The sequence below is a fragment of the Mus musculus genome, chromosome 19 (assembly GCF_000001635.26).
Source record: "Mus musculus strain C57BL/6J chromosome 19, GRCm38.p6 C57BL/6J".
NCBI lineage: Eukaryota > Metazoa > Chordata > Mammalia > Rodentia > Muridae > Mus > Mus musculus.
The window spans coordinates 42,271,616-42,295,946 of NC_000085.6; the positions used below are offsets into that span (position 1 = coordinate 42,271,616).

Sequence of the window (24,331 nt, forward strand, 5' to 3'; positions counted from 1 at the left end):
AGCACTTCCAGAGGGCCTGAGTTCACTTCCCGGCACCCACATGGCTGATCACGCCTGTGACTCTAGTTCCAGGAGACCTGGCACCTTCTGACTTCCTCTGGCACCAGGCACACACATGGTACATGCAGGTAAACACTCGTACATATTAAAAGAACATTTCTTTTTAAGGAAGAAACATGGTCGTATTTGTTTGAGGCTTATCGTGTGTGCACGAGACTAAGCCACCACATAATTCACTGCTTGGGCCTTCTGGTGAACTTTCCATGGTGTGTGTTACTATACCCATTTTACAGAGGAGGCTCACAGAAGTTAAATGACCCCAAATCACACAATTAAGTAGCAGAGCTTGGCTTTGGATCTAAAGAGGAGGCTGCAGACTGCAGAAAGGCACATGGGTGAATCTAGTTTCAAGGGTCCCTTAGATACTCAGAGACCAGAGTCGTAGATTCCCAAGGAAGGACCTGGGTCTATTTGTGTCTCTAGGTTCTGAGGCAGGCCTGGCACCTCCATGCCCCAGGAGCACAGAATTATGGGTGGGCTGTGTGCACAGGCATGTAGTACTCACAGGGACAGCTCAGTGAATGGCAGGGGAGACCTGATTTTGCAGATCTGGTGAAGTGTGTGGCTCTCTCTGCTGCCTCAGTTTTTCAAGCGGTGGCCTGTCCCCTCTGGCTGGTCGCAGCCATGTCACTTCCCCTTGCTAAGCAGACACAAGCCACAAAGGGCAGGTCTTCCCTGGTTCCCTCTGAAGGGCACAGCCATCCTGACACACTCCACGCAAGTTTCAGTGCATTCATTGCCTTTCTTCCTTTGGTCAAAGACAGCCTGTGTGATACGAAGACTACAGGGTTTCTATAAGTTCGAGTGCCGCCAAGTGGTGGGATCATGTACTGCAGCCAAGAGCCAAAAGACTACTGAAAAGCCAACCACCCTAAGCCAGTATAGCTGTTGTGGCCTGGAAGTTCTTTGCGGTGTCTAGAATTGTGAGTCCAGGCAGAGATCCTGCGACAATCACTCTTTCTCCCCACAGTCAGCTTCAGCTGCTCCAGGCCCTGCCAGGTTCCCCCCAGCCCCCGACACTTCCTGTGAGGTCCCCGAAGGAAGGACCCTCACCTGGCCTTTGCCTTCTATTCCAAGGACAAGCTAGTGAAAACGTGGCTCCAAACAAAATCTGGCTTTGAGCCCTGACTTCAAGATGTGGGCCAGCATTAGAGGCAGCCTCGGCTTTCTCCATCATCACACAGGAAACACTTCACACAACCGTTCAGACCTAATCATGAGACCTGGATTAAAAACACTGGCTCCACAAAAGTAATCAGACCCAGCCTGGAACAAGTTCAAAGAGAGACGAAATTGTCTATCTGAGGTGGAGGAGAGGAGGTCTGGAGAGCTGGTAGCGCACCGGGCCCTCACTTCTTAAAAAGTCAGTGTACTGAATACATGAGCTCTGTGCATCTTTCTGTGTTTTATTGTCTGATAAAATTAAACAAAAAAGTGTATTTGCTCCAAGGTAGGAAAAGAAAGCAAAACACTAGAATTCATGGTTTACTGAAGATCTATTAGCATGCCTCGTGTTAACCCAGGCAGTTGCAATTCAACATATGAAGAGTGTGTGTGTGTGTGTGTGTGTGTGTGTGTGTGTGCGCGCGCGCCTCTCCTGTTTGCTGTTTATTGGGGATATTTATAAAAGTGTTTGATATCTTCCCAGACAGCTCTGCCACCAACTCCATAGTCTTTTCCTCCCACTCACAGACTCTAAGGGGAGCCTGGGGGGGGGGGAGGAAAGATCAGAATATTAATTGTGTCTTTCTTAAACATTGTGGCTTTTAAGTCATTATTAATATTTTTTTAGTTGTAATTTGAAAAAATACTGCACTCAGACAATCTTGTTCTCGACTCCTGAGTTTTTAGGTGCCCTCCCTCAGCTGTTCCTACCTCCTCTGCTCCCTTCTCTGATTTCCCCTCCTGCCATTGTCTCCTCCAGACAGGTCCTGCTGGAGAAGCCATGTGGAGCACACCCTTGAACCCCACTTTCAGCACCGACCTAACACTTGTCTGCTGTCCAGTGTCCTGTGGGGCTTTCCCCAGGATATCTGTTAAGGCATCAAGTTAAGGCATCAAGATGCAGTAATAGCCTGCCAATGTTAGAGACTCAGAGAAACAATCCACATGTCTGCATGCCACTCCACCCTTAGCTTCAGTCTGGATGTAGTCAAGTGCTTACCTACCTAGCACGGGATACGGCCTGCAAATAAACCTTAGCTACGCAAAGATCCGGGAAGTACGTGGATAGGAAAGTTCAAAGGGCATTAGATGGGTCAACGGTGGCTTGGTGGCTTGGAGGTTAGTCAGTGCAGCACCTGGCTTGTGCTGGACACTCACCTTTACCACCACCATTTGTAGCTGTGGAAGACCCTCTCTATTCACATGATCTGCTCCTTCTTAGTGAAAAACGTGGGTTCTGTTCCTCCTCCCTTAGTGTGAGACACACAGCTATCCGATCACAAGGTTCAGTATTCCTGAAGCATGTGGCAGAATAAATTAGTTTCCTCTCCATAGAGGATGGATATATATACCCCACAGAAAGAGAAACAGATGTGACCCTGAGGCTGATCCTTCAGGGGCTGAGTGAGACCTGCTGATGCCGTCTGAAAATTGAGTGGGTCAGACATTTGGACCCTTGGACTTCAGGCTTCTGGAAGTTCTGGTCTCTGCTCCTCCCTGGCAGCACTGAACTGAGTTCTGGTGTCCAGAGAGTGGGCAGCTGGGAATCTGGGTCAAGCCTGCTTCCTTTCTCCTCTGTGTGTCCTCTCTCCCTCACCTCTCTTCCAGCCACTTCCTTTTCCATTTCCACCCCAAACCCTCTCCTTACCCCTAAGATGAGCAACAGCCTTCATATCCCAAGAGTAAATGTAAAGCAAATTTTGTGGCAATAAATTATTCCTCTGTGTAAGAAAATAAATAAATAAAAGTGTTTGATATACTGAGGGCGAGGCCACCAAAAGAGAAGGTCCCTCTGCGTAAGAAAACCAGAAAAGGTTAACACCAGCTTTTGTTTTGTGTTTTTGTTTTTTTGTTTTTTTGTTTTTTTTTTTTTTTTTTTTTTTGTTTTGAGACAAGGTCTCACTATGTAGCTCCAGCTGTCCTGGGGTTCACTATGTAGACCAGGCTGGCCTTGAACTCACAGAGAGCCACCTGCCTCTGCCTCCTGAGTGCTGGGATCAAAGGCGTGTCAAGCGCTTTATCTTAACTGATATCTATCCTCCACCTCCAGGCCCTGCACGTAAATATACGATCAGTATTTTTATCTGGGAGACAAAATCCATAGCTCTTAAAAGACTCTCAAAGGTGTATATATATGACTGACGGTAAAGGTTAAGAATAACCCATCTCTGGGCTGGAGAGATGGCTCAGCCGTAAAAGGCTAGGCTCACAACCAAAAATATAAGAATAACCCATCTCAAAGAATCATCCAGAAAATGTCCAGAAGTGTGCCTGGCATGAGATTGGCACCCTGTAATGCCAGCATCCTTTCTGGCTTTTAGAGTCTAGCACTTGAGGGATTCCACATGGTTCTTCTCAGGTGACTCCTGAGGCTATATTTTTCCAGGCAGCACCAAGGGCAGAGTATGCCGTGCTCACAGCTCTTCTTTTAAGAGGTCCTTCAAAGGATCTGTCATTTCAGCATCTGTGGGCTGTGGGGTACAGGATGCAGTGTACAGCATCTGGAGTGGGATACAGGATGCAGTGCACAGCATCTGTGGGTTGTGGGATACAGGATGCAGTGCACAGCATCTGTGGGCTGTGGGATACAGGATGCAGTGCACAGCATCTGTGGGTTGTGGGATACAGGATGCAGTGCACAGCATCTGTGGGCTGTGGGATACAGGATGCAGTGCACAGCATCTGTGGGCTGTGGGATACAGGATGCAGTGCACAGCATCTGTGGGTTGTGGGATACTGAATGCAGTGCACAGCATCTGTGGGTTGTGGGATACTGGATGCAGTGCACAGCATCTGGAATGGCACCAGGGTTTGTGTTTTTGACTCAGGGATGACAGAGGAGCAAATGTGAAGGTCTCAGGGACAGCACCAGCCAGGGGACTCACCACCCTCACCCTCCCACCCCAGCCACTCGTTTAACTTCCCAGAGCCTAGGCTTGGTCCTTCGTAAATCAGCAGGCATTACGGGAATGCATCCTTGTAAATGATAGTTGGTTTCCTCAATGTAAGATATTAATGCGATTGTGGAAGGGACACAGGGACCTCAGTATGCAGTGGACCTGTGACACAGTGTTATAGAAGGTTGAAGATGCTCACATGGAGCTAATTGGCTTCAGTGACCCCTAATATGCACAGCAACATTGGTGAGCATCATTGCCTCATTTACTTCTCCAACACTCTGGTGGATGGCCATACTTGTAATCTGACTTTATATGTGGGGTTGTTTAGGTAGTGGGACAAGAGCCCAAAGCTGAATGTCTCGGAGAAAAGATTCGAACCTAAGTCCCTGACACTGCATCCTGGTTCACTCTGCCTCAGCATGTCACAGTCAGGATCGAAATGCCGTTCTACCTGGGCTGCTTCGTGAAGACGGATTCCAGACCCAGAGTGAAGCACGGGGGAAAATGCAGACACTGAAAAATTAGTTTTGGAGGGGGGATGGAGGGGCTCGTTATTTTGGAGTAATTCAAGTTATCGATTTCTGTAATGGAAAAGTGATTGGGGACCAGCTACCACCTGAGAGCAGTGTTGCTGGATGTTTAGGAAGGAGGAAACATTACACACAGCTTACAAGGTCTCATATACAATGACAGCCCCTTTCCTGGCTGTCCCCAATTAATCAATAAACCCCATGAGGGTGGGCATCTTGTCCACTCATGTCTCCCCCTCCCATACCCGCCTCAGGTGCCTGTCACAATGCCTCGCCCTGGGCACTGAATGGGAGATGCAGCCTATCGCGGGCTGCCAGGAAGAAGGAGATGATGCAGCTGTGCATTCTGAAGGCTCCTGGGCAATGTGCTGCCAAAAGGCAGATGTGGATAGGCAGTGCTTAAGAGCGATACAATTGAACGGCAAATGGCCACCAAATAACTCAATTAAAAGGCAGAGGCAATGGTCTGGCCATCCCCCCCGAGCTTGCCACAGCTCTCAGTAAGGTCACCCTGGCTGCGTTTCTGTGGATCTTCTGGGAGAGGAGGGGGACAAAGAACATGTCCTGGCTCAATTTAGCCCTCATCCATATTGCCTGAACACCATGATTTCAAGCAGGGAAAATCCTTTTGGACTTTCATGATTTTTTTTATATTTATTTATTTATTTATTTGCCTAGATATTTAGAGGGTAAAATACTATGGGTGGGTGGATGGATGAATGGATGGATGGATGGATGGATGGATAGATGGATGGATGGATGGATGGATAGATAGATGGATGGGGATGGATGGAGCAGAGATGAATTGACAGATATGTGGGTGGATACAGAAAGTATGGGTTCAAGGGAATGACTGATGGGTCAGGACTAAGAGGGCTGCTTGGCTGGAGATGGATGCTTGGAGACCCTGGAGAGGCAGGTGAATGAACGAGCACTGATTGGCCCTGTGTTCTCCTGAGCCATTCACAACACAGGCCTGGACTCTTCAAAGCAGAGACTCTGTTTATCCCATCCCCAAATGAGTTCAGCATTTGTAACTGAGTGATGGATGTGTCTTGCTGGGAAGAAGTCTTCTAGGTCTAATATTGCCTGGTTAATGACTTATGGATTGTTGTAAAGTCTGGCACCACAAGAAGTGCAGCCAGGAGTTGAAGGCCTTGGAACAGATTTCATAATAATAATACCGCATTTCATCAGCTAGGTGTTGCGCAGAGCCCTTTCCTGGAGGGAGCCTCGCTGCCGTTGCTCAAGGCTGTTACTACCCCACTCTGCGGATAAGAACCTGAGGCTCAGAGGGGGAGACACTGTACCTTACTTCCGAGTGTGGAGGTGGATTGTCTGGCAGGAAATCTCAGCCTTTGATTTTATAGTCTCTTAGTGAAGAGAAAAATTCAAGTGTAGATGGATAGAAGGAAGGCCACAGGGACCTAGTTCTAGACCTCTAAGAAGTGCTGTGGCATTTGGTGCATGGGAAACCTTTTGTTTGGACTGAGCTACTGTGACTATTCTAATGACAGTGTCCCAGAGCCAACCCCAAATTTTCCCCCTTTCTCTTCTCTGCATCTTCCTGGAACAGCAGAGATGGGTACATCTGGTTTGCCTTCCTCTGTCTGGTTTCTACCTGTTCTCCTGCCATTCAGGAGCAGTCGGGAGCTGGGGTGTGTTTCTCCTTCCACAGAGGGAAGGAAGTCAGCCCTTAGCTTGGAGGGGCATCCAGCCACTCGGAGGGTAGGAGTTTTTGTTGCTGCTCTGGGACTGGCCATGCGAGAGGAGCTACCTTTATGATAATGAGAGGCCTCAGTTGGATTTTCTTCTTCCTCACAAACTGGTGTGGTGGCATGGATGGGCTCTGAGCAGAGCTCCCTAGGAATGGTGGCAGATTCTCCTTGCTCCCCTCCTTGCTAGCTCCTGACCTGCCTCCTTACTCCCAGCTGCCCAGGGGTCTCCTAGAGAGGGTGCCTCTGTCTTGGAGTGCTTCCAGGATCAAGCGTGTGGTTCTTTTTGTCACTTGGTGGGAGGAATCAGTTCCACCCACTTAGTCTTAAAACCGTGGTCGCATGCTTCTGAAACAGTGGAGCTTTCTGGGGAAGGAAGTGGGGAGTCGTACCCTGGCCTGAGGTCTTCAAAAGAGCCAGGGGCAGTGTGACCCCGAGGAGGACCCACGGGGTCGCAGAATCTATGGTTCTCAGTCTCCCTGTCTGCAAAGCATGCGGCAGAACTAGAAGACCTCTCAGGTGCCTTGGCACTAGCTGCTTGGGGAGTCTGTTAGTGCTGATGGAGACTGTCTAGAAAAGTGCCGTGGCTTCCAGCAGCCTCTGCTCTGTGCGGCCCAGCCGACCTCATGCCTACCCAGCTCTATTTACTTTATTTATATCTTTGGCAATGATGCCCCGTGAGCACTATGTTGAACCTGGCATATGCCAGGGCCAGGGAGCTGGCCTCTGCCCCTTGATGGCTATTTGTGGTCCTGCTGTCTCTTTCTCACTTACCTGCAGCATCCCAGGGCAGACAGTGCACACCTCTGGTTGTTCCAGGCACAACTGTTGAGGAGCATGGGAGCTTTGACATCAAATAGAACCTGGCTCCATCATCAATTGTGGTATTTATTAATAATGAGATCTCTGATTTATAGGAGGTGCACTCCATGCCAGACACTGTGGCAAGTTTAATACAATAACTGTGAGGTATCCGTTACTGCTAAAACTCAAGTTTAATAAATGTAAGCTTCATACTCATTTTAGAGACGAGAAACTGAGATTCAAGTATATTTTACCTACTTTAAATCTTAAATACTTTAAATCTTAAATATCTTTTTTTTTTCCTCTAGGGGCTGAGCACTCTGGCCCACCCTACCTAAAGTAACAGTTTGCCTCTACCCAGGTGCTCACAAACTCCCTTAATGTCTCCCCTCTTCCCCCACTCAGGATTTTCTAACACACAAGACTTTTACCGTCATGTTTATACGAGCATGCCTTGCCAAATGTCAACATGGAAGAGATGTTGCCAGTGTTGTTCACCGATAAATATCCAAAGCCACTAGAATAATGTGCAGCACATAGTGGTCTGTATTTGATTATCAGTGACCAGTTGGTTACATAACTCCCTCAGGTGCAAATTACCTGGAAACTGAAAGCACACAGCTTAGGAACCCAAGCTGCAGAGTAGACAGTTTGGGGTCTAAATTACATCGTCAGCCACTTCAGTGAACTCTGACCCTGTGTAGCTTGTTCTTCCCAAGCCTCAGTTTCCTTGGTAATAGAGTAGACCAGTAACATTTGCCTTTCAGGATGGAGTAAGGATTAATGCAGACATCTATGCAGTTTTTGGCATATAGTGGGCATTCCGTAAATGTTAACTTCTCCCCGAGGATGCTCTTGTGTCTTCTTGCTTCTCATTTCTCCTCTGATGGTCTACCCTCTGACTGAACCACTGTTCCACAGTGCTGTGTAAGAGGGCAGAGCTGCTGAGGGCAGAGGACAGTGGGATTATCTGTCCTGTTAACTAGCCCTAGCTGCCTGCCTCCTTCTTCCTCCTTCCAGGATGTTCCTGTTGCCAAGGAAACACAACCTCAGCCCTTGGCAGGTTTCTGACTCCCTGTGGCTTGGCTACTGAGCTTACAAAAGGAATGAGACAGCGGTGACCATGGGCAGAGAGGTAAGGGGAGGGATTTGACTGTCCTCCTGAAGTTGGAGTCTGGAATCTCTGGAACCCTGAGATGATGAAATGATGAAATGTTCTCTGTCTCCATGTTCCTCTAACAGAGGCTGTGTTGGAGTTCTTGCTTGGTCCAGCCTTCTTGGTAGGGATGTGATGCCCAAGCCCTGGGAGGGGGCCATAGCAGCCAGAGTGACTCATATTCAGACTCTTGGCCCTCGGAATGGCACCTTCCCAGAGTTGGGACTGTTGGTGATGGAGGTGACCTGGAGAAAGTGACCAGGCTGGCCTGGTGAGGGCGCTCTCCATGTGGGTGTGGCCTGCTCTTCCTGCAGGCTTTGGTGTGACTCTGGTAGGATTGCTTCAATTCTCAGCTCTCTGGGAACTCTGTTTCTCCCTTCCCACTTAGCCCTTGACTTGGAGAAGGATGAGAGACTGTGGCTTCTGCCCAAACCAGTTGGCTACCTGAATGAAGTGGGTAGGCACGGCAGGGCAGGTAAGCATGCTAGTGGGAGACAGCCAGACTGTCTGGGACGCCACCCCACCTTTGCTTATCCCAGCTGTGTGATCCCGAGGAACCACTTAACCCACCCCTATAATTATAGCCTCTTCCTCTAGGGATTGCTGCAGGGATTAAGCGAGTTGGTTCTTGTAAAGAGTTTATGTCCAACCTAGACACGCTGAGCTCACTCACTGAAAGCCATTATTGTCATTCTGAGGGGGAACATTCCTGGAGGAGACTGCATCAGACAGAGTAAAAGCGATATTATTGTTGTAGTTATTATTACTATTAAAATTGTTAAAGATCGTTTTGAGGGGGTATTCTTGAAAAATGGAACGAAGGATGGGAAGGATCCCACTTCTGCCTTGGCTAGAGTTGATCATGTGTTATTCACCTGCCCTGAAGGTGGCTTTTCCATTTTTTTTTTTTTTTTTTACTTTTTACAACTTGGAGCATAACCTAAAAAAAAGATGTCAGGGACCTAAGTGGGTCTATGGGACAGAAGAAAGATGGGTGTGTGTGCTCCAAAGTGGACAACGAGGGCTCAGAGGCCATGAGCCTCAGGATGAGGAAGTGGAGGAGTTAAGGGGATGGGGACAGTGGCCTCCTAAGCCTTGCTGAAGCTTGCACCCACTCACCCGTGGCTGATAACGCTCAGGAAGTGAAATGAAGGTCTGGAGCCAGGGGCACCCAGCTCCAATATCTGGATGCCTGGTGAGTGGCGGGCAGGTGATGTTGGGTTGGTTCAGAGTCTGCCCATCTTCCATAAAGTTTAACCTGGTATTTTTTTCCTCCAATATAAGCTTCTTGGGTGTAGGAGACTTAACCTTCTCACTGAGGGGAGCTGGTTACCTTCTTCATGAGAAACCCACGAGGTCCTTAATCAACACTTGCTGAATGGACACACGGATAAATGAATGCATAGTGTTTGCTTCTCAGGCGCAGTAACCTGAGAACCTAGCTAGACTTTTAAGAAAGCCCCTTATAGTCCCCTCCCACACTATACTTGGCTTTTTCCATCCAGCTGGAGGGAAGGTGGTGTGCGTGTGGGGTATCAAACATGTTATCTTTACTCACTGTTACAAACCTAGAGCCCTACCCAGGCCCTGTTGCAGAACAGGGGCTCAGCCAATAGCTGTTGAATGAATGAACGCCACGGAAAGCCTTCTTACCCTGAGTTTGCTCTCAGCAGTTAGGGAGCCTTGAACTTCTTTCTTTGACTCCCCTGACATTCCCACCAGATAGGATGAAATGGCACTGCCAGACCCCGTGGCCTGAAACTCAACCGGGGGTGGGGGGGGGGGAGGGATCAGGCATCCTCTGGAGTTGGCCGTCACACTTGGTGTCCTTGGCAGGCTGTCTCGCTGGTTTTTATTTTTATTTTTTCCTACTCCCATTTCTCATGCTGACATGTGTGGCCAGTCAATGGAGCTCGCTATCTTGTCATTTCCTACTGCTCTGCGCTGCATTTGCGACCAGTCCCCGTGGGCTCTGGGTCTTCCTTGTCTTACTATCTCAGATCCACTTGTTCAGGTCTGAAAAGGCAAGGGCTTCCGGGGTGAACGGGGAAAGGTCTGAGCAGCAAGTGTACAGCCGCTCACCCTTAACATGATGGCAGGAAGAGCTGCATGCCTGGTGTGGGGGGCCAGCTGGCTCTGTGACCTTGGGCAGGGTGACCTCCACCACTTCATCTCTCTGAGTCTCATGTCTGGGGCCCTTGCAGATCTTTAATTCCCTGTCGATGGGTAGGGACGGTGCTGGTGGAATTGGAACGATTTTTAAGTTGTTATGTGCTTCCCAGGGAAATTGTAGCTGTTTTCATTTTAAAACTTTTCATTTAGGCTCTGGTTCTGAGTGTAAACACAGCGCTAGCTACAAGGAATTCATATTTGGTGATTTATTGGGAATATTATTATGGTATCAGGAAAGGGTAGTTTTTTGTTAAATATGTTTTTAAAAGGCTTGCTGCATTCTTAAGCATGATTTTATTATATCTTCAAGCGACTTTTTTCCCCCATGAAGAATATATCTGTGATTTATAATGGGCCTTCACTAGCAGAGCTGGTCATGAGCATATTCTGTGGTGTTACATCATCCCCAAAGAGTACTCTGGCTACGGGCACTCCCAGGCTCCCAAGCATATTGCAGAGGCTGAGTTGCTAAGTTCTTTCTAGAAACCAGCACTGCTGGAGACTCACCATACCTATGTCCAGTCACGCAGCGGGGAGTTGGGGAGAACAGGGGGTGTATGGATGTACTGACCCAACTCTCTTGTCATTTACGGAAAGGCAATGGGGTTCCAGAACGGAGACGTTAATTCCTGGAAGGATACTGCACTGATACAGCACTGCCTCCGTGCCTGCCCCTCACCCACTCCACGTGCCTTGTCTGGTCCTCCGAGTATTTCCTTCACCCAGCCGCACGGCTGGGGCCCGAGGACGGCACTTCCCTTACGCCATGACTTGTTTCCTTGTACCCCCTGGTGGAAGGGTCACAGCTAATTCAACACTCCAACCAGCATGTACTTGCTCAGACACCCCCTCCCCCATGGCTAATATCCAGCAGAGTCTACTGGCATCATTTCTCCAGAAAAGAGGCTGGAAGACTTAGCAAGTTCAAACTTAAGCATTTTTTTTTTATCAACAGTCCCAAAGGGCCACCCTTTCCCTTTCCGTCGCCACCACCAATCCAATAAGGCTTCCGTAATCATAGGAAATCAGGTTGTACAAAGCAGCAGCAGCAGCACAGGCCGGATCAGCAGGCACAGGATACATTACTGAATCAACCGAGCCAGCAACCACCCAGGAGCCATCTTTGTCAAGGGCAAAACAAGAAGAAGCTCACGAAGATACAGAAATGACTGGACTCTCTTGGTTCTTCTCACGGAAGGAGGGGTGGGGTAGAGGAGATAGTTTTCCTTTTTCTGTTTTCTCAGAAAACATGCAAAGAAAGGCTTCACCAACAACTAAGGTCCCATCAGTATCTCCCAAACTTCCCTTTTCAAAGATGGCCACCCCTGCTGTCCGTTCGAAGGAGCACATGGCGGGATCTATGGGGTGTGGAGAGAGGTAGGCAGCAGGAGAGATATAGTTTTCCACAAAGGTTGTTAGATTTTTTTTTCCTTTATTGATGGGATTTAAAGTGCATATAACTGAAGGCAAAGTCCCAGGCCTAGAGAAAGATACGAGGCCTGAGAGAGAGGCTCAGAGAGTCTAAAGGCAGCCGATGAGTACCCACCTAAAAAGGCCACTTGAGCTGCAAAAAAACAAACAAAAGCGCAGGGAGGTAAAAAAAAATGGGGAGAGACAAAGGGTTGGTTGGGAGGAAGGATTTTGGGAGGAAGGATAAGACAAACACTAATTCAGAAATTATCTGCCAAAGGTGACTTGGAGGAGCTATTTGCATCCCAGCTATGAAAACACTTGCTTCAAGGACCACGAGTAGTGGGATAACGATAAGACCAGGACACGTTACCCCGGGGCCCTTCCAGTGGGACAGGAGTGATAGGGCCTCTCCAAGCCTGGCATGGTCTCAACTGGAGAACTATTGTGAGTCTAGGAGCACCTATCAACCCAGGGCGATGCAGGGGCTAATGGCTGTGGCCTGGAGCCCACTCAGAGCCACCCGTCCCTCCCTGCCACTCCCCAGCACAAGGCACGTGTCTTCTGCTACTGAATGTGGCCAGGGTTCCACTTACCCACACAGGCTGTGCCGTCTTCATTGGGTTCATAGCCCCGATTGCATCTTTTATTGGTCCGGCACCTGTAGCTTCCATAGGTGTTGACACATACGGGTTTGTCTCGAGGGCACACAAATGGGAACTGGATGCATTCATTGGTGTCTGCAAAGCAAGGGAGCCACTCGCCAGGGACGTGTAGGCAGTGTGCCCTAGCTTGGGATCTGTCTGCCCACTGAGCTGTGACCCTGGGCATGTCCCTCCTTGCTGGGCCTGTCTCTCTACTTCAGTGCTCTAGGATAGCTCCTCCTATCCTGGCCTGTGCACACTGGGAGAGCTCAGGCTTGGTCCTGGGTCTCTTCTGTACACGACACTTGCTCTAGATAAACTATACGTGGATGAATGTAAACTTCCTGCCTTCAGCCGTAACCTCTCCTCTGGGCTCCAAGCTCCTGAGTCCAATCACCACTGACCTAGATGTCAGTTCCACCTCGATGCCTAATCCCCACCTCAGACTGATCATTTCCAAAATGGAACTCTGATTTCCCTCAGCCCTTAAGCCTCTTCTGTCCTGTTTCCATCTTCCATGGTTTCATCAGTGCTGCCACCAACTACTCAGCCACGCAGCGAAATCAGAGTCATCTCTGGGTCTCCCCTTACCTCACCCCAGGGTGCAATCGCACAGCAGGGGTCCTATCCACTCTGCCCCCACCATCTCATCTGTTTGCTTTCCTCACTCTGCCCCCACCTGTACCCAGCCCCCACGATCTCTTGCCTGGATTTCTGCAGTGGCTGCCTTATTGGCCTCCTGGCTTCTATGCTCCCCCTCCAGCCTGCAATTCAGCAGCCAGAGTGAAACGCATCAGGTTACTCTCTTGCTTAGCTTCCGAGGACCTAAGAACAAAGTCTAGCCCCTTCCTGGAGCCTCAGGCCCCTCCTTGACCTGTGCTATGCTCTCTGCCTCATCTCAGCCATAACAGCACCTGTGACATGCAGTCCTGTGGCAACCTTGTACCCTTTGCCTTTGTTCTTCCTGTGACAGGAAAGCTCTCCCATCATCTCTTTCTGGGGATGGTCCTTCTATTCCTTGAGGTCTTAGCTTAAAAGTCCTTTGGCCAGTGCTACTTTCTGATCTCTCTGCCGAGTCCCCAGACCGCACCTTGCTGGCAGGGTTCTTAACCCGTTTTCGCATGCTGTGTAATCCTGTGTTTGAGATCTGACCCTCGCCATCAAGATGCAAAGGTGAGGTAAGGCACTTGGCTGCATCCTCAAAGCCTGACATGGTGCTTAGATCATGTAGGAGGTCTGTTGGGTGACAAAGGAGGACTGTGCTAGGTCTGGCATCTCAAAGGGCTCTCTCCGCATGTAGAGAAGGAACCAAGGTCTCCTGTGCCTGTGTTGTCCGTGTATGTGACCAGGATGAGGACACGGACTGGATGGGGGAGTCATGTCTTCCTCTGCCACCCTAACCCCTAATTCCTATACTTCCTCATTTTGCTTTCCTGTGCCCAGTCAGCGTCCTCCATGGGCACACGGATTCCCCTTTCTGTGGCTGTCCTACACATCATACCATCCCTCGGGTCCCAGACCGACCTCAGTTTCCCCAGGCTGCCTTCTGGGATCTACCCCAGATAGTGTAACGCCTCCCTTGCTGCCACCCTGCTCGTTCTATCCCTGCTCCCACATATGGCCGTCAGTGGTTTGTATGTGGGTCGCTCTGTTGTCTGGGAGATCCACAAGAGTAGGGCCGTGTCTAGTTTTCTCTGGGTCTAAGGAAGAGAAGAATCCTTGTCCTACATCCTCATTTGCAAACCATCAGTGCTAGCATTCTGTCTAAACTCCACCCCGCAGCAGCCAGGTATGCTCCTCCCCACAGTTACCTGGCAACAGCCAGGTAGGCCTGACCTACTATAAAAGGGGCTGCTTGCCCCCTCCTCCCTCACTTGTTCTCTTGCTTCCCTCTTGGGCTCTTCCCTTCCTCCTTCCCTTCCCCCCTCTCTCCACGTGGTCATGGCCAGCCTCTACTTCTCTACTCTCTTCTCTCTACCTTTCTCTGCCTCTACTATCCTCTTAACTCCCCTCCCCATGCCCTGAATAAACTCTATACTATACTGTCATGTGGCTGGTCCCTTAGGGGGAAGGGATGCCTAGGCATGGGGCTGCTAAGACACCCCTTTCCCCATATCTGGCTAGACCCTCCCCCCATAGAACATACTCCCTTTCTCTTTCTCTTTTTTATAAACACATCAGTCAGGATGTAAGGCTTTGGGTTGGACATCTTCTGGACACTGGGCTGCTAGATTATCCCCTTCATAGCATATTGGGAGACTTTAGGAAGTCACGAGGAGCTGGAGAGATGGCTCAGTGGTTAAGAGCACTGGCTGCTTGCTCTTCCAGAGGTCCTGAGTTCAATTCCCAGCAACCACATGGTGGCTCACAACCATCTGTAATGGGATCTGATGCCCTCTTCTGGTGTGCCTGAAGACAGCTACAGTGTACTCATATAAATGAAATAAATAAATCTTTAAAAAAAAAAACCCAAAAAGAACAAAGAAAGAAAGAAAGTCATGAGACCCTTGCTGAGCTGGCATCTGGCAGCTATGAGCCTTCCCTGTGCTGGACCAGGCTGCAGCACCCTATCTGCACTGAGATCACATTCCAGCCCTGCTGTGCCCAAGCGCCTTCCTCAATCATCTCCCCCTTCATCTCTCCCATCCTTCTCGCTGGCTGCTTCTCAGGCTGGCCATAGCATGCTTCTGCTCTGCCTCTGCCAGGGTGAAGCTTATCCATCACAGTCTCAGTAGATACTGAGACGACTCATGCCATCCCCAGGTGGCAGGCTGGCCCTGCCAATGCCCAGCAGTGAACTGAATCAGCCTGCAGTTGCTAATGTCACTTTCACCTTGGTGAGTCATGGAGTTTTGGCATCTGGAACCCTAAGGACCAATAGTACCTTTTTCTCCCTATCTTTCTAGCCCCTGTCTGCGTCTTGGACCTTGGCAGGTCAGGCTGACAGTCCCCAGGAAGATCCCAGCCTCTGCCCCGTCCTCTGGTGCCTATAGGCAACTCACCCATGCAATGGCCATTGTCCTGCTGGGAGAATCCTTGGCCGCACTGCAAGGTGGGCAGAAGCAGAGACACTTGTGAGTTGAGAGGCCTCATCTCAGTTCCCTCCTAGTCACAGTAACAGAGTAGCTGTCACCCTGATTGCAGCTTGAGAGGTGCTTTTAGCCTGGGCCTGAGGGGAGCCCCTCCCTCTTATTCTAGCCTTGAGCTAAGAATGGAGAGAGATGGTGTGGGTGGGGGAAGGCAGAACAGTTATAATCCACACTCTCCCTGTACTAGAGAACTATGTACCTCAGATAGACCTGAAAGTGGACTAGAGCTGACCTCTAAAAAGCCTCCAGAATTCTGGTGTATGGTCTGAGCCTCTTCCAAGGACAAGAGGAGGCCTCTTCAGGTATTCAGAAAATACCGAAAGTAGGAATCAGTTCTCAACACAGTGCACAACAACCTTAGCTGGCTTTGGCTTCATTCTCTGGGCCTCTGGTTTCCTCGTCTGTAAAATGGGTGCACAACCCATGGCGACATCATCTGAAGCCTGCCCTTTGCTGAGACCATCTCTATTACTCTTTGATTCTAGAGGGCAAGTCTACAGATTTACCCCTAGGATCATGGGTGATGCTTGCTTTTTGTTTTGTTTTGTTTTGTTTTGTTTTTTTGACTATGCGGCCCAGAGGCTTTGGCCCACCTCTAGTGGGGCTGTGTTCTGAAGTTTGTCCTCATCCTGGGGGTAGAGGATCTCCAACACCGAGTTCATCTCCTCGCTGGCCACACTTCGGCTCACCATCTTGCCATCTGGCCACGTCACCTCCACACTGCTGGCTTCATCCCGTCCTGTGGGAGGAAGGAGAAGGGTCAGGAGCATGAGAGAGAGGGCCTCTTGGAGTAACTATGGTAACAAAGGTTGTAACTGACGACACACTCTCCTAAGGGCCGTGGGAACGATTTAGAAGCTCCTCTTTGGGGCCATACTGTCCAATCGACCATTCTTTAGTGATGGAAAAGCCCAGTGTCTGCCTTGTTCAGTGCACTAGCCCCTGGCCGCGGTGCAGGATGAGAGTTACTGAATTTAGCATTTTACTTAATTTAAATTAATTTACATCTCAACAGCTACATGATGCATTCTAGGCAACAGAACAGGCATGAGGAGGTTGAATTTGGGGAGCTGTGTGGCTCAGAGAGAAGCAGGTTGACTTCAGAGCCAGGGGTTCACATCTTGGCTCTGTCACTTGCTTGGTATGCTGAAAGAACATGACCAGAGCAGGTGGCTGGGAGTCCTGGGGACAAATCCTAGCTCTCCAGCCAACTCGTGTGACCTTCCGAGCTCGCTCACATTTCTATTTCTGGAGCCCTGCTAGAGCCACACCCCTTCCTGTGACTGGAATGTCTCCTCATGGGTTTCCCTGTCCATCTGGGAGGTGGGCAAACAGACAAATAAAGAAATAAATCATGGTGTCTATTGACACGCTTTGTGAAGAAAGGACAAGGAGTCATTCAGGGCTGGCCAGATCCTGTTCAGTAGTCAAGGTCAAACTCCTGGGGAGGAGGCACTTGAACTGAGCTGTAAGTAAAGCTTACAGGAAAGATGGGGATTGAGGGCACCTAAGGAAGGCCACTGCAGATCCGAGCCATTTACAAAAGATACCTGTGGGGGCTGGAGAGATGGCTCAGTGGTTAAGAGCACTGACTGCTGTTCCGATGGTCCTGAGTTCAATTCCCAGCAACCACATGGTGGCTCACAACCATCCATAATGGGATCTGACTCCCTCTTCTGGTGTGTCTGAAGTCAGCTACAGTGTACTTATGTATAATAATAAATAAATCTTTAGACCGGAACAAGCAGGGACTGAGCGAGTGGAGTTGACTGGAGCGAGCAGGGCCGAGTGGAGAGAGTGGGGTTGATCAGAGAGAGCAGAGGTCCTAAAAATTCAATTCCCAACAACCACATGAGGGCTCATAACCATCTGTACAGCTACAGTGTGCTCACATACATAAAATTAAAAAAATCTTAAAACAACAACAAAGACAAACAGAAGATACTTGTAAAGCTCAGACACTGTCCCTTGTGAATCCATCACACACATCCCTACAGCAGCATGCTATAGCAACACATCAGGAAACAGGTTGGGAAGGTTGGTCCAGTGTTTAGGCATTTCTAACGTCCGCTCAGCTCCTGCATCAGGAAGTGGGCTAGCCCTGTGGCAAGGTCTGGCTAATGGTGATGACTTAGGGGTTGATCAGCAGCACCTGCCAGCCTTTCTCAGGTTGTAAGGGAAGGCAGGCAGTGCCCAGTACATCGCTGGAAGAGTGCAGGGACAGTCATGGGAAAGGCTCAGAGGACATCCCCGCTCCTCCCACAGATCCCTGGGGCAGGGTGAGGCTTGGACAGCTCACCTGTCTGTTCCAGGTTTTGCTTCATCTAGATCAGAGGTTCTCAACGTTTCCAGTGCTGCACCCCTTGAATACAGTTCCTCATGTGGTGGTTACCCCCAAACATAAAATTATTTTCTGTGCTACTTCATAACTGTAGTTTTCTTACTTATCATGAATTGTAACAGAAATATATGTGAGAGGGTCCTTCAACTCTAGAGGGGTCTGGAACCACAGGTTAAGAACCCCCTATCTAGTCCGAGGCAGCCTCTCAGCAGGCCAATTGCTATCCCCACAACTCCCAGATCCGGGTTGGGAAAGGACCAGAAGAAGGCCAAGTATAATTCTTCTGTTTTAAAACAGAATCGTGAGGCAACATGAAATCTGGCATTTTTTAGGGCGTGCACGTGCCCAAATTAAGTGGCACATTTGAAAAGCAAACATTTTCCGTTTAAAAAAAAAAAAGGAGACAAAAGCAAGTGTTTCTCACCTAAGCCAACGGAACAGCTCCATGAATACATTTTACAGCCTGACTGAAGCCACAAATAACTCAAAAGAGTTGAGGAATATTCATAGACTCAAATTTGCAGCCCCCAGCGGGGCATGTGGCGCTGGACCAGGGTCTCTCCCTACGCACCAGGGAGGGGCTGTTAGGTAAGTAAGCAAGCCATCCTTTTCCAGCCTTGGTTTATTTGTCTGAAACTTGAAGGTGCTGGCTGGCTCACAGCCCCTCCGCCCTGGGCAGCACAGCCTCTCACCCTTGGATCATGAAGACACAACTTCCACTGACCATGTATCACCCTTGGCATTCTGGTCAGTTCTTAGACAGGTCTTAGACTGACAGCATGCTCAGACCAGACCTGACGCCTCACGGTGTCAACAGACCTTCATACATCTTCATCTTAGAGACTAGAACACTGAGACTTGGAGAGGCCAGGGACACTACCCAGTCACCCACCCAAGGCCTGTGTGACCCCAGAGATCCACCCTTGTTATACTGCCCCTACCCAGTGACCATATCATAATATTAAATATCGAGTAGGTATCTAGGATTCAGCCTTGAACAGAAAGGACCCAGGCAACCTGGAGGATTCGGGTGGCTGTGGGGAAAAACAATCACAATGTTATCATAACAAGTGAGGGAGGTGTTGGGACAGGGTTGGTGAGAACAGCAGGCCAGTCCATTCGGTCAGAGACAGAGAAGAAAGGTGTTCTAAGGTTGGGAGCTGCTTGGTAAGGACACTGGTGTGGAAGAGCAAGTTGTGTCTGAAGATGTAGAAGTTTAAAGTCGGGGGAGGCAGAGTGGAAGGATATTATTAGGTGGGATGTGGGGGGCAGGAACCGAGGGAGGAACTTTGAAGCTTGGTGTTTTGTGTCCACTTTCTGAATGTAGACACCTAGGCTTGGCAAGGCGGGAAGTGACTTGGGAATGCCTGAGCCAGGGCTGGAACCCAGGCTCTGTCCTGGGACAGGCAGATAGATCCTCAACCTTAGGCTGCTGTTCAGGCATCTCCAGTGTTCTGAAGCTGGAGGACCTGGCTCCTGGCCTCCAAGGCAGCCACTCTGCTGGGCTTATGTGCAGGGAGGGGTCTGCCTAGGGGACACTATTACCCAGCAGAGACATAGGTCAGGAACAGCAGGGAGTTGCCTCTGGCAGCTTTGAAAGGACAAAGGCCAGGGAGCCACATGGAATTGTGCTCTTCGGAATTACAAGCAAAACAGATGGTGGGAATACAGTCGGTGGAATATTTTTGCACTTTAATAAAGGCATTTTTATGTGGGCCACTGAATTTTCCTTCCCTAAATGAGCACCAGCCGGTTTGGAGGCAGCTTTGAGGCACTTACAAACAATTAGCTGAAGGGAAGGTGTGGTAGAAGGGGGGTGGGGTGGGGTGGTATCAGTGCGTGGGGTTGGGAGAACTTGAGTGGGTGACCACAGTCGGGGCATACAGGGGCCAAGCGGGTTGGCAGGACTTGTTTTCATTTGCTGGGATTGGCTGTGCACTGGTTCAGCCTACTGGCAGTCAGGAAGGGCAGAGGCAGCCCTGGGGGCTGGGTGGGCAGTAGTCAACACTATAAACAGAAAGGCTTATTTATGAAGCCGGCAGGTGGCCTGCACCCAGGAGGAGCCGCGACAAGGGATGGTGCGGGGAGGGGGCAGCTGTGCAGGAACTGCGAATGTGGTTAAGGTTCCCTGGAGTGAGGTCCCTGGAGTGAGGGCAGGGTCAGCCGGAGAAGGAAAAAGACCCATAATGCCCTGCATAGTTGACTGGGTCCTCAGGGGACCCCTAGAGACCAAGGCTAAGAAAGGTCCCAGAGTTTTGTTTTGTAACTGTCTGGTGCAGCACAACTCAGGTACTCTAGGGAGGGAGGTGAAATTACATGGAAGGTTTGAGTCTGCTGTTCTTATTTGTTCCTACATAGACCTAGGAAGGCCTGGAGCATACAGAGAGGCGACTGCAGGCAGGTGAGCCTGAGCAAGAGCAGCCTCCGGGAGTCTGACCCGCCCTCGTCCTCCTGTGGGGACCGGAAGTCCGTGTGGACCGGAAGGGCTGAGGTTATATACTTTCTGGGTACTCACCTCTGTGCTCACCCCCTTTCCCGTCCCCCAGCACCAGCTCACCACATCAGAAAGGAACAGCGGGGAGGGAATTCAGGAGTGAGGACCATCAGGGAACGGGGTTGCTTAGGTTGGGCCAGAACTGTGTGCCCACTGTCTGGAGGGCCTCTTGCAGCGCTCCCCTTCCAGATCCGGGCCCCTGGACACAGCCTCACCCTCTACTCAAGTTCTCAGGCATCCGAAAACCCCAGGGCAGGCATTTCTCACCCCCAACTGCTCAGAACTGGAAACAATCTAGCTGTCCATCAACAGGGGACTTGGTAATAAGTTATGAATGCTGCCACACAGTGCGATACTCTGTGGAGCTGGAGGAAAATAAAAGACGTGCACAGTGGTGGAGGGACAGCCAGGCTTTCACTGTTCAGGGCAGTAAAAAAAGCAAGCTTGCCATTTTTCATTCTTTAAAAAAACCAAAACAAAACAACAAACCAACCCCAAACCTAAGTAGTATGTATATTTATATACGTGCCCCTGTGTGCATTGCATGGGAGAATGGCTTATTTGAAGCGTGGCCTCATATTTGAAAATTGCTGTTGTCCCTTCTCCCGCCTGCTCCTAACTTCCTTTTCTGCTTGGCATTTTCTTTCTTTGTAGCACTTAATGCAATCTTAACATGGTCTATTTCACCTACTTATTCTGTTCACCATGTATTCCGTGCTTTTCATCTCTCACTAGCATACAGGGATTTTCAAGGCAAGGGTCTCGATGTAGTTCCTGCTGGGCACCTAGTAGGTGTTCAGTGCACACGAACGGAATGAACGGATCAAATGGGGCTGGGGTGAAGGAGATGTTTGTGTTTTTTACTTAATATTCTAAGCACTGTGATGAGGTTGTGGGTGATTTTTACTTCTTTTTATGATTTGTTGTATTGTCTCATTTCCCTATAATCAATACACATTGTTCTCACAATCAAGAGAAAAATTTTAAGAGGCCTCTGAGAACGAGTGTTGTGGGGGATGCTGCCCCTGCACAGTGACTCTCACCACAGTGCTGCCTTGGCGTTCCTGGATATGACAGGACACCCACTGTCTACCACAGCCTTTCCAAGCCTCCCCTGGAGACCCCAGGGAGGGAGCTTGGCCCAGCTCCCACTTTCCAGACTCTGCTCCTATCGCCCCAACTGAATATTCCCACCACTGGGCCTGGGCTCAAGCTAGCCTGGCCTCTGGGACGCTCTCAGCCCTGCCCCTGCCTTCTTAGTTCCTACCATCTTGCTAGCCACCCCCTCCCCCATCCAGTCTTCTCCTTGGCAAAGCTGTCCAGAGCAGGGCTGATTTGACTCACAAAACTCCCACACTCTCAAACTCCAAGTCAGCACCGGGTGCATCGGAGTTAGCTTTGCATGACAGCCTTACATGAGATTTCCAGGGTTTACCCAGCAGACTGGAGCGTTTCTTCCGGCCTCTCTTCCCCATGTCTCTGCCTCTCTTTCTTTCTGCTTCTGCCCTATTCTCTTCTCTTGTTCCTTTTCCTCTACCACTACCACTACCTGGTTCCCCCACCGTCTCTCTCCCTGCCTGCTCTGCCCTACTGCTGCCTTTCCCATCATTCAGCAAGGACAACTCTATGCTTGGCCCATAAAGAACCTGTTGGAATCCTAAGGGGCCCTGAAAGGCAGGGATGGAGCTGGCCTGTCTCACTCACTGTTCAGGCTTCTGTAATGATCCCGGAGGCTGCTCTAATGCCTGAGACCCATCTTAGGCAACTAACAAGGGTCTGTTCCAAAGAGTAGGCCTCCTTTTAGGGTCCTGCTGGGAATGGAGCCCTACAAAGGAGGAGCCTGGTAGGGGTAGGGTGTGGGACCCTTGCGGCAGTTTGGTTTAAACCAACAGCAAATCCCTTCTTTGCACAGTCATGAGGGCTGGCATCAGGAGGGGCCCCTAGTCAGATGTAGTTTATGTAGCCTGGGTGGTAGATGACTCCTGAGCACCCTGGATCTCACCAAATGATCCTGTGAGCTGTCCAGTCAAGGAAGCAGGCTCCAATGGTGATGACAGATTCTAGACAGAGAAAGGACCCAGGGAGGTCTCTAATACACATCTCAAAATACCAAAGACTGTCTATAGGATGTGAGGTCAGACAGTCTCAGCTCAGGCCCTGTCTCTCTGCTGGTTTACTCTGGGAGCCTCGATTTCTTTTTCTGTCCAGTGGAGCAGGGCTGACATCTAGCTTGATAAACATCCCACCTTGAGACAACAGCCACCTTGATGCTTGAATGGCCTTCTGGGATACCCAAAGGCTGAGGAGATATACATGTCGGGAAGAAAGGGGCGGAGAAGACACAGGAGGCGGAGCCACAGAGCTCACAACTCAGTGTCTAAGGAGGAGTCCAAAGCCAGCCTTTTCCTATCCTCAGCAGCTGTGAACTGGGTCAGTGCATTTAGCATTAACCTCAGATTTCTGCTCTGTAAAGTAACGGACTATGGCTCATAATTCGTCAAATTCCCAAGAGAGTTGATGAAAAATTTAGGCAAAGCCCTGCACATGCGAAACACTCCGTAGGTGTCAGCTACTGCTAGTTTGCAAGAGGGAGGACTCCATGTCTAAAAATCAGCTTGTACCTTTAGGGCCAGCACAGCAAATGGCTGCCTTAGGAGTGACAGATGCCCCAGGCTCAGGCTAACCCATCCAAGCGCGATAGCCCAGGGACATGCTCATATAACCAGGCCCTGGGTCCCCTAAATATTTATTGCTTCTTTCCCAGACTACATAAATATTATGTGTTCTCAATAAAAACCAGAATGCACACACATATACTAGAACATATGGTAGAAAATACAAATTCAGGCAGGCTAGGGTTTGAATCCCAGCTCTGTCATTTGAGAATCACCAGCTCCTGGTCAGTCTTCCTCTAACATTAGGATCCATGTTTTCCTCATTTGCAAGATGGAGATAATGACCAACAGGGGTACTCAGGAGAACTGAGTGCCCTCCACTGTGCCCAGAACAGGTGCCAGTCCCTGTAGTGATCTAGCCACACAGACCGAAGCAATTGCTTATGCTCTCTGCATTTCCTTTCTGTGCACATACGATGCGTGCCTAACGTTAATGCTGGTATATACGTATCGATTAGAGAACATGTTGTCTAATCTTTTTATATTAAGATCATATCACTTCACAAGGTGCTAACACATGGGAAAGCATCTGGTTAGCACCTGGGAATCTTTGACTCAAATGCTTTAACTCTTGGCTCACCCCTTCCCCAGTACCCCTCCGTCTTTGGCCCATTAATTGTAATCCCTGTAGCTTCCCTGTGGAATTTTCACATCTTCCTCTAACCTCCAGGCTTTTAAAAAAATGGTTTATTTTGAAATAGCTGGAGACACAGCAGGTAGTTAAGATTGGCCAGAGGGGGTTTGTATAGAGTTGCCCCCGTGGCTATGGCTTGCTTTATGATTGTATCACATGGAAATCAGGGCTTTGCCACGGGAACAGGTGTGTGGACAGTTCTGGCATGATGGCACCTTAGATTCATATAGCCACTGCCAGTGAGACACCCATCACTGCAGAGATGCAGAGATGGGCATCCACCCGGCAGCATCTCTTTATCGGGAGCTTACTACGACCTCGACATTTTGGGAAGGTGACTTTGGAGATAAGACCCCTTTACTCAGCAAACAGCTCTTACAGCTGAGCTGCATTAGTGTACCACAGCAAGCTGAACCACGAGCCAGTAACCAGCAACCAAAGGATGCCTGCATTGTTTCTGTTTCTGTTTTGTCTTTTGACACAGGGCTCCTCTGTGTAGCCCTGGCTGGTCTGGAACTTGATCTGTAAACCAGGCTGGCCTAG

General features: G+C 49.6%; 1 protein-coding gene, 1 long non-coding RNA gene and 1 other non-coding gene across 14 annotated transcripts in view; 1 reads left to right on the forward strand and 2 right to left on the reverse strand.

The window, feature by feature from the left end:
• Nucleotides 1-5,449: 5,449 nt before the first annotated feature.
• The window catches only part of Gm34347, a 37,562-nt gene continuing 18,680 nt past the window's right edge, over nucleotides 5,450-24,331 (forward strand). Inside the window, exon 1 of the long non-coding RNA XR_386718.4 lies at nucleotides 5,450-8,308. This is a non-coding gene — a long non-coding RNA (predicted gene, 34347). The remainder of the gene's footprint in view (nucleotides 8,309-24,331) is intronic.
• Mir3085 (microRNA 3085) lies at nucleotides 8,467-8,555 on the reverse strand. The gene has a single exon (NR_037246.1). It is a non-coding gene; the product is annotated as a microRNA 3085 (primary transcript).
• Crtac1 (cartilage acidic protein 1) overlaps nucleotides 11,420-24,331 on the reverse strand; it is a 149,932-nt gene continuing 137,020 nt past the window's right edge. For 3 of the 12 annotated variants that reach the window (XM_006527372.4, XM_006527369.3, XM_030251094.1), the window contains 4 exons: nucleotides 16,238-16,383; nucleotides 15,558-15,600; nucleotides 12,508-12,651; nucleotides 11,421-11,859 (listed from right to left, as the gene is read on the reverse strand). In XM_006527372.4, coding sequence (XP_006527435.1) covers nucleotides 11,651-11,859; nucleotides 12,508-12,651; nucleotides 15,558-15,600; nucleotides 16,238-16,383 — 542 coding nt within the window. In that variant the 3' untranslated portion in view covers nucleotides 11,421-11,650. The other 9 variants (NM_145123.5, NM_001356588.1, XM_030251093.1 and 6 more) reach the window with 7 other exon arrangements.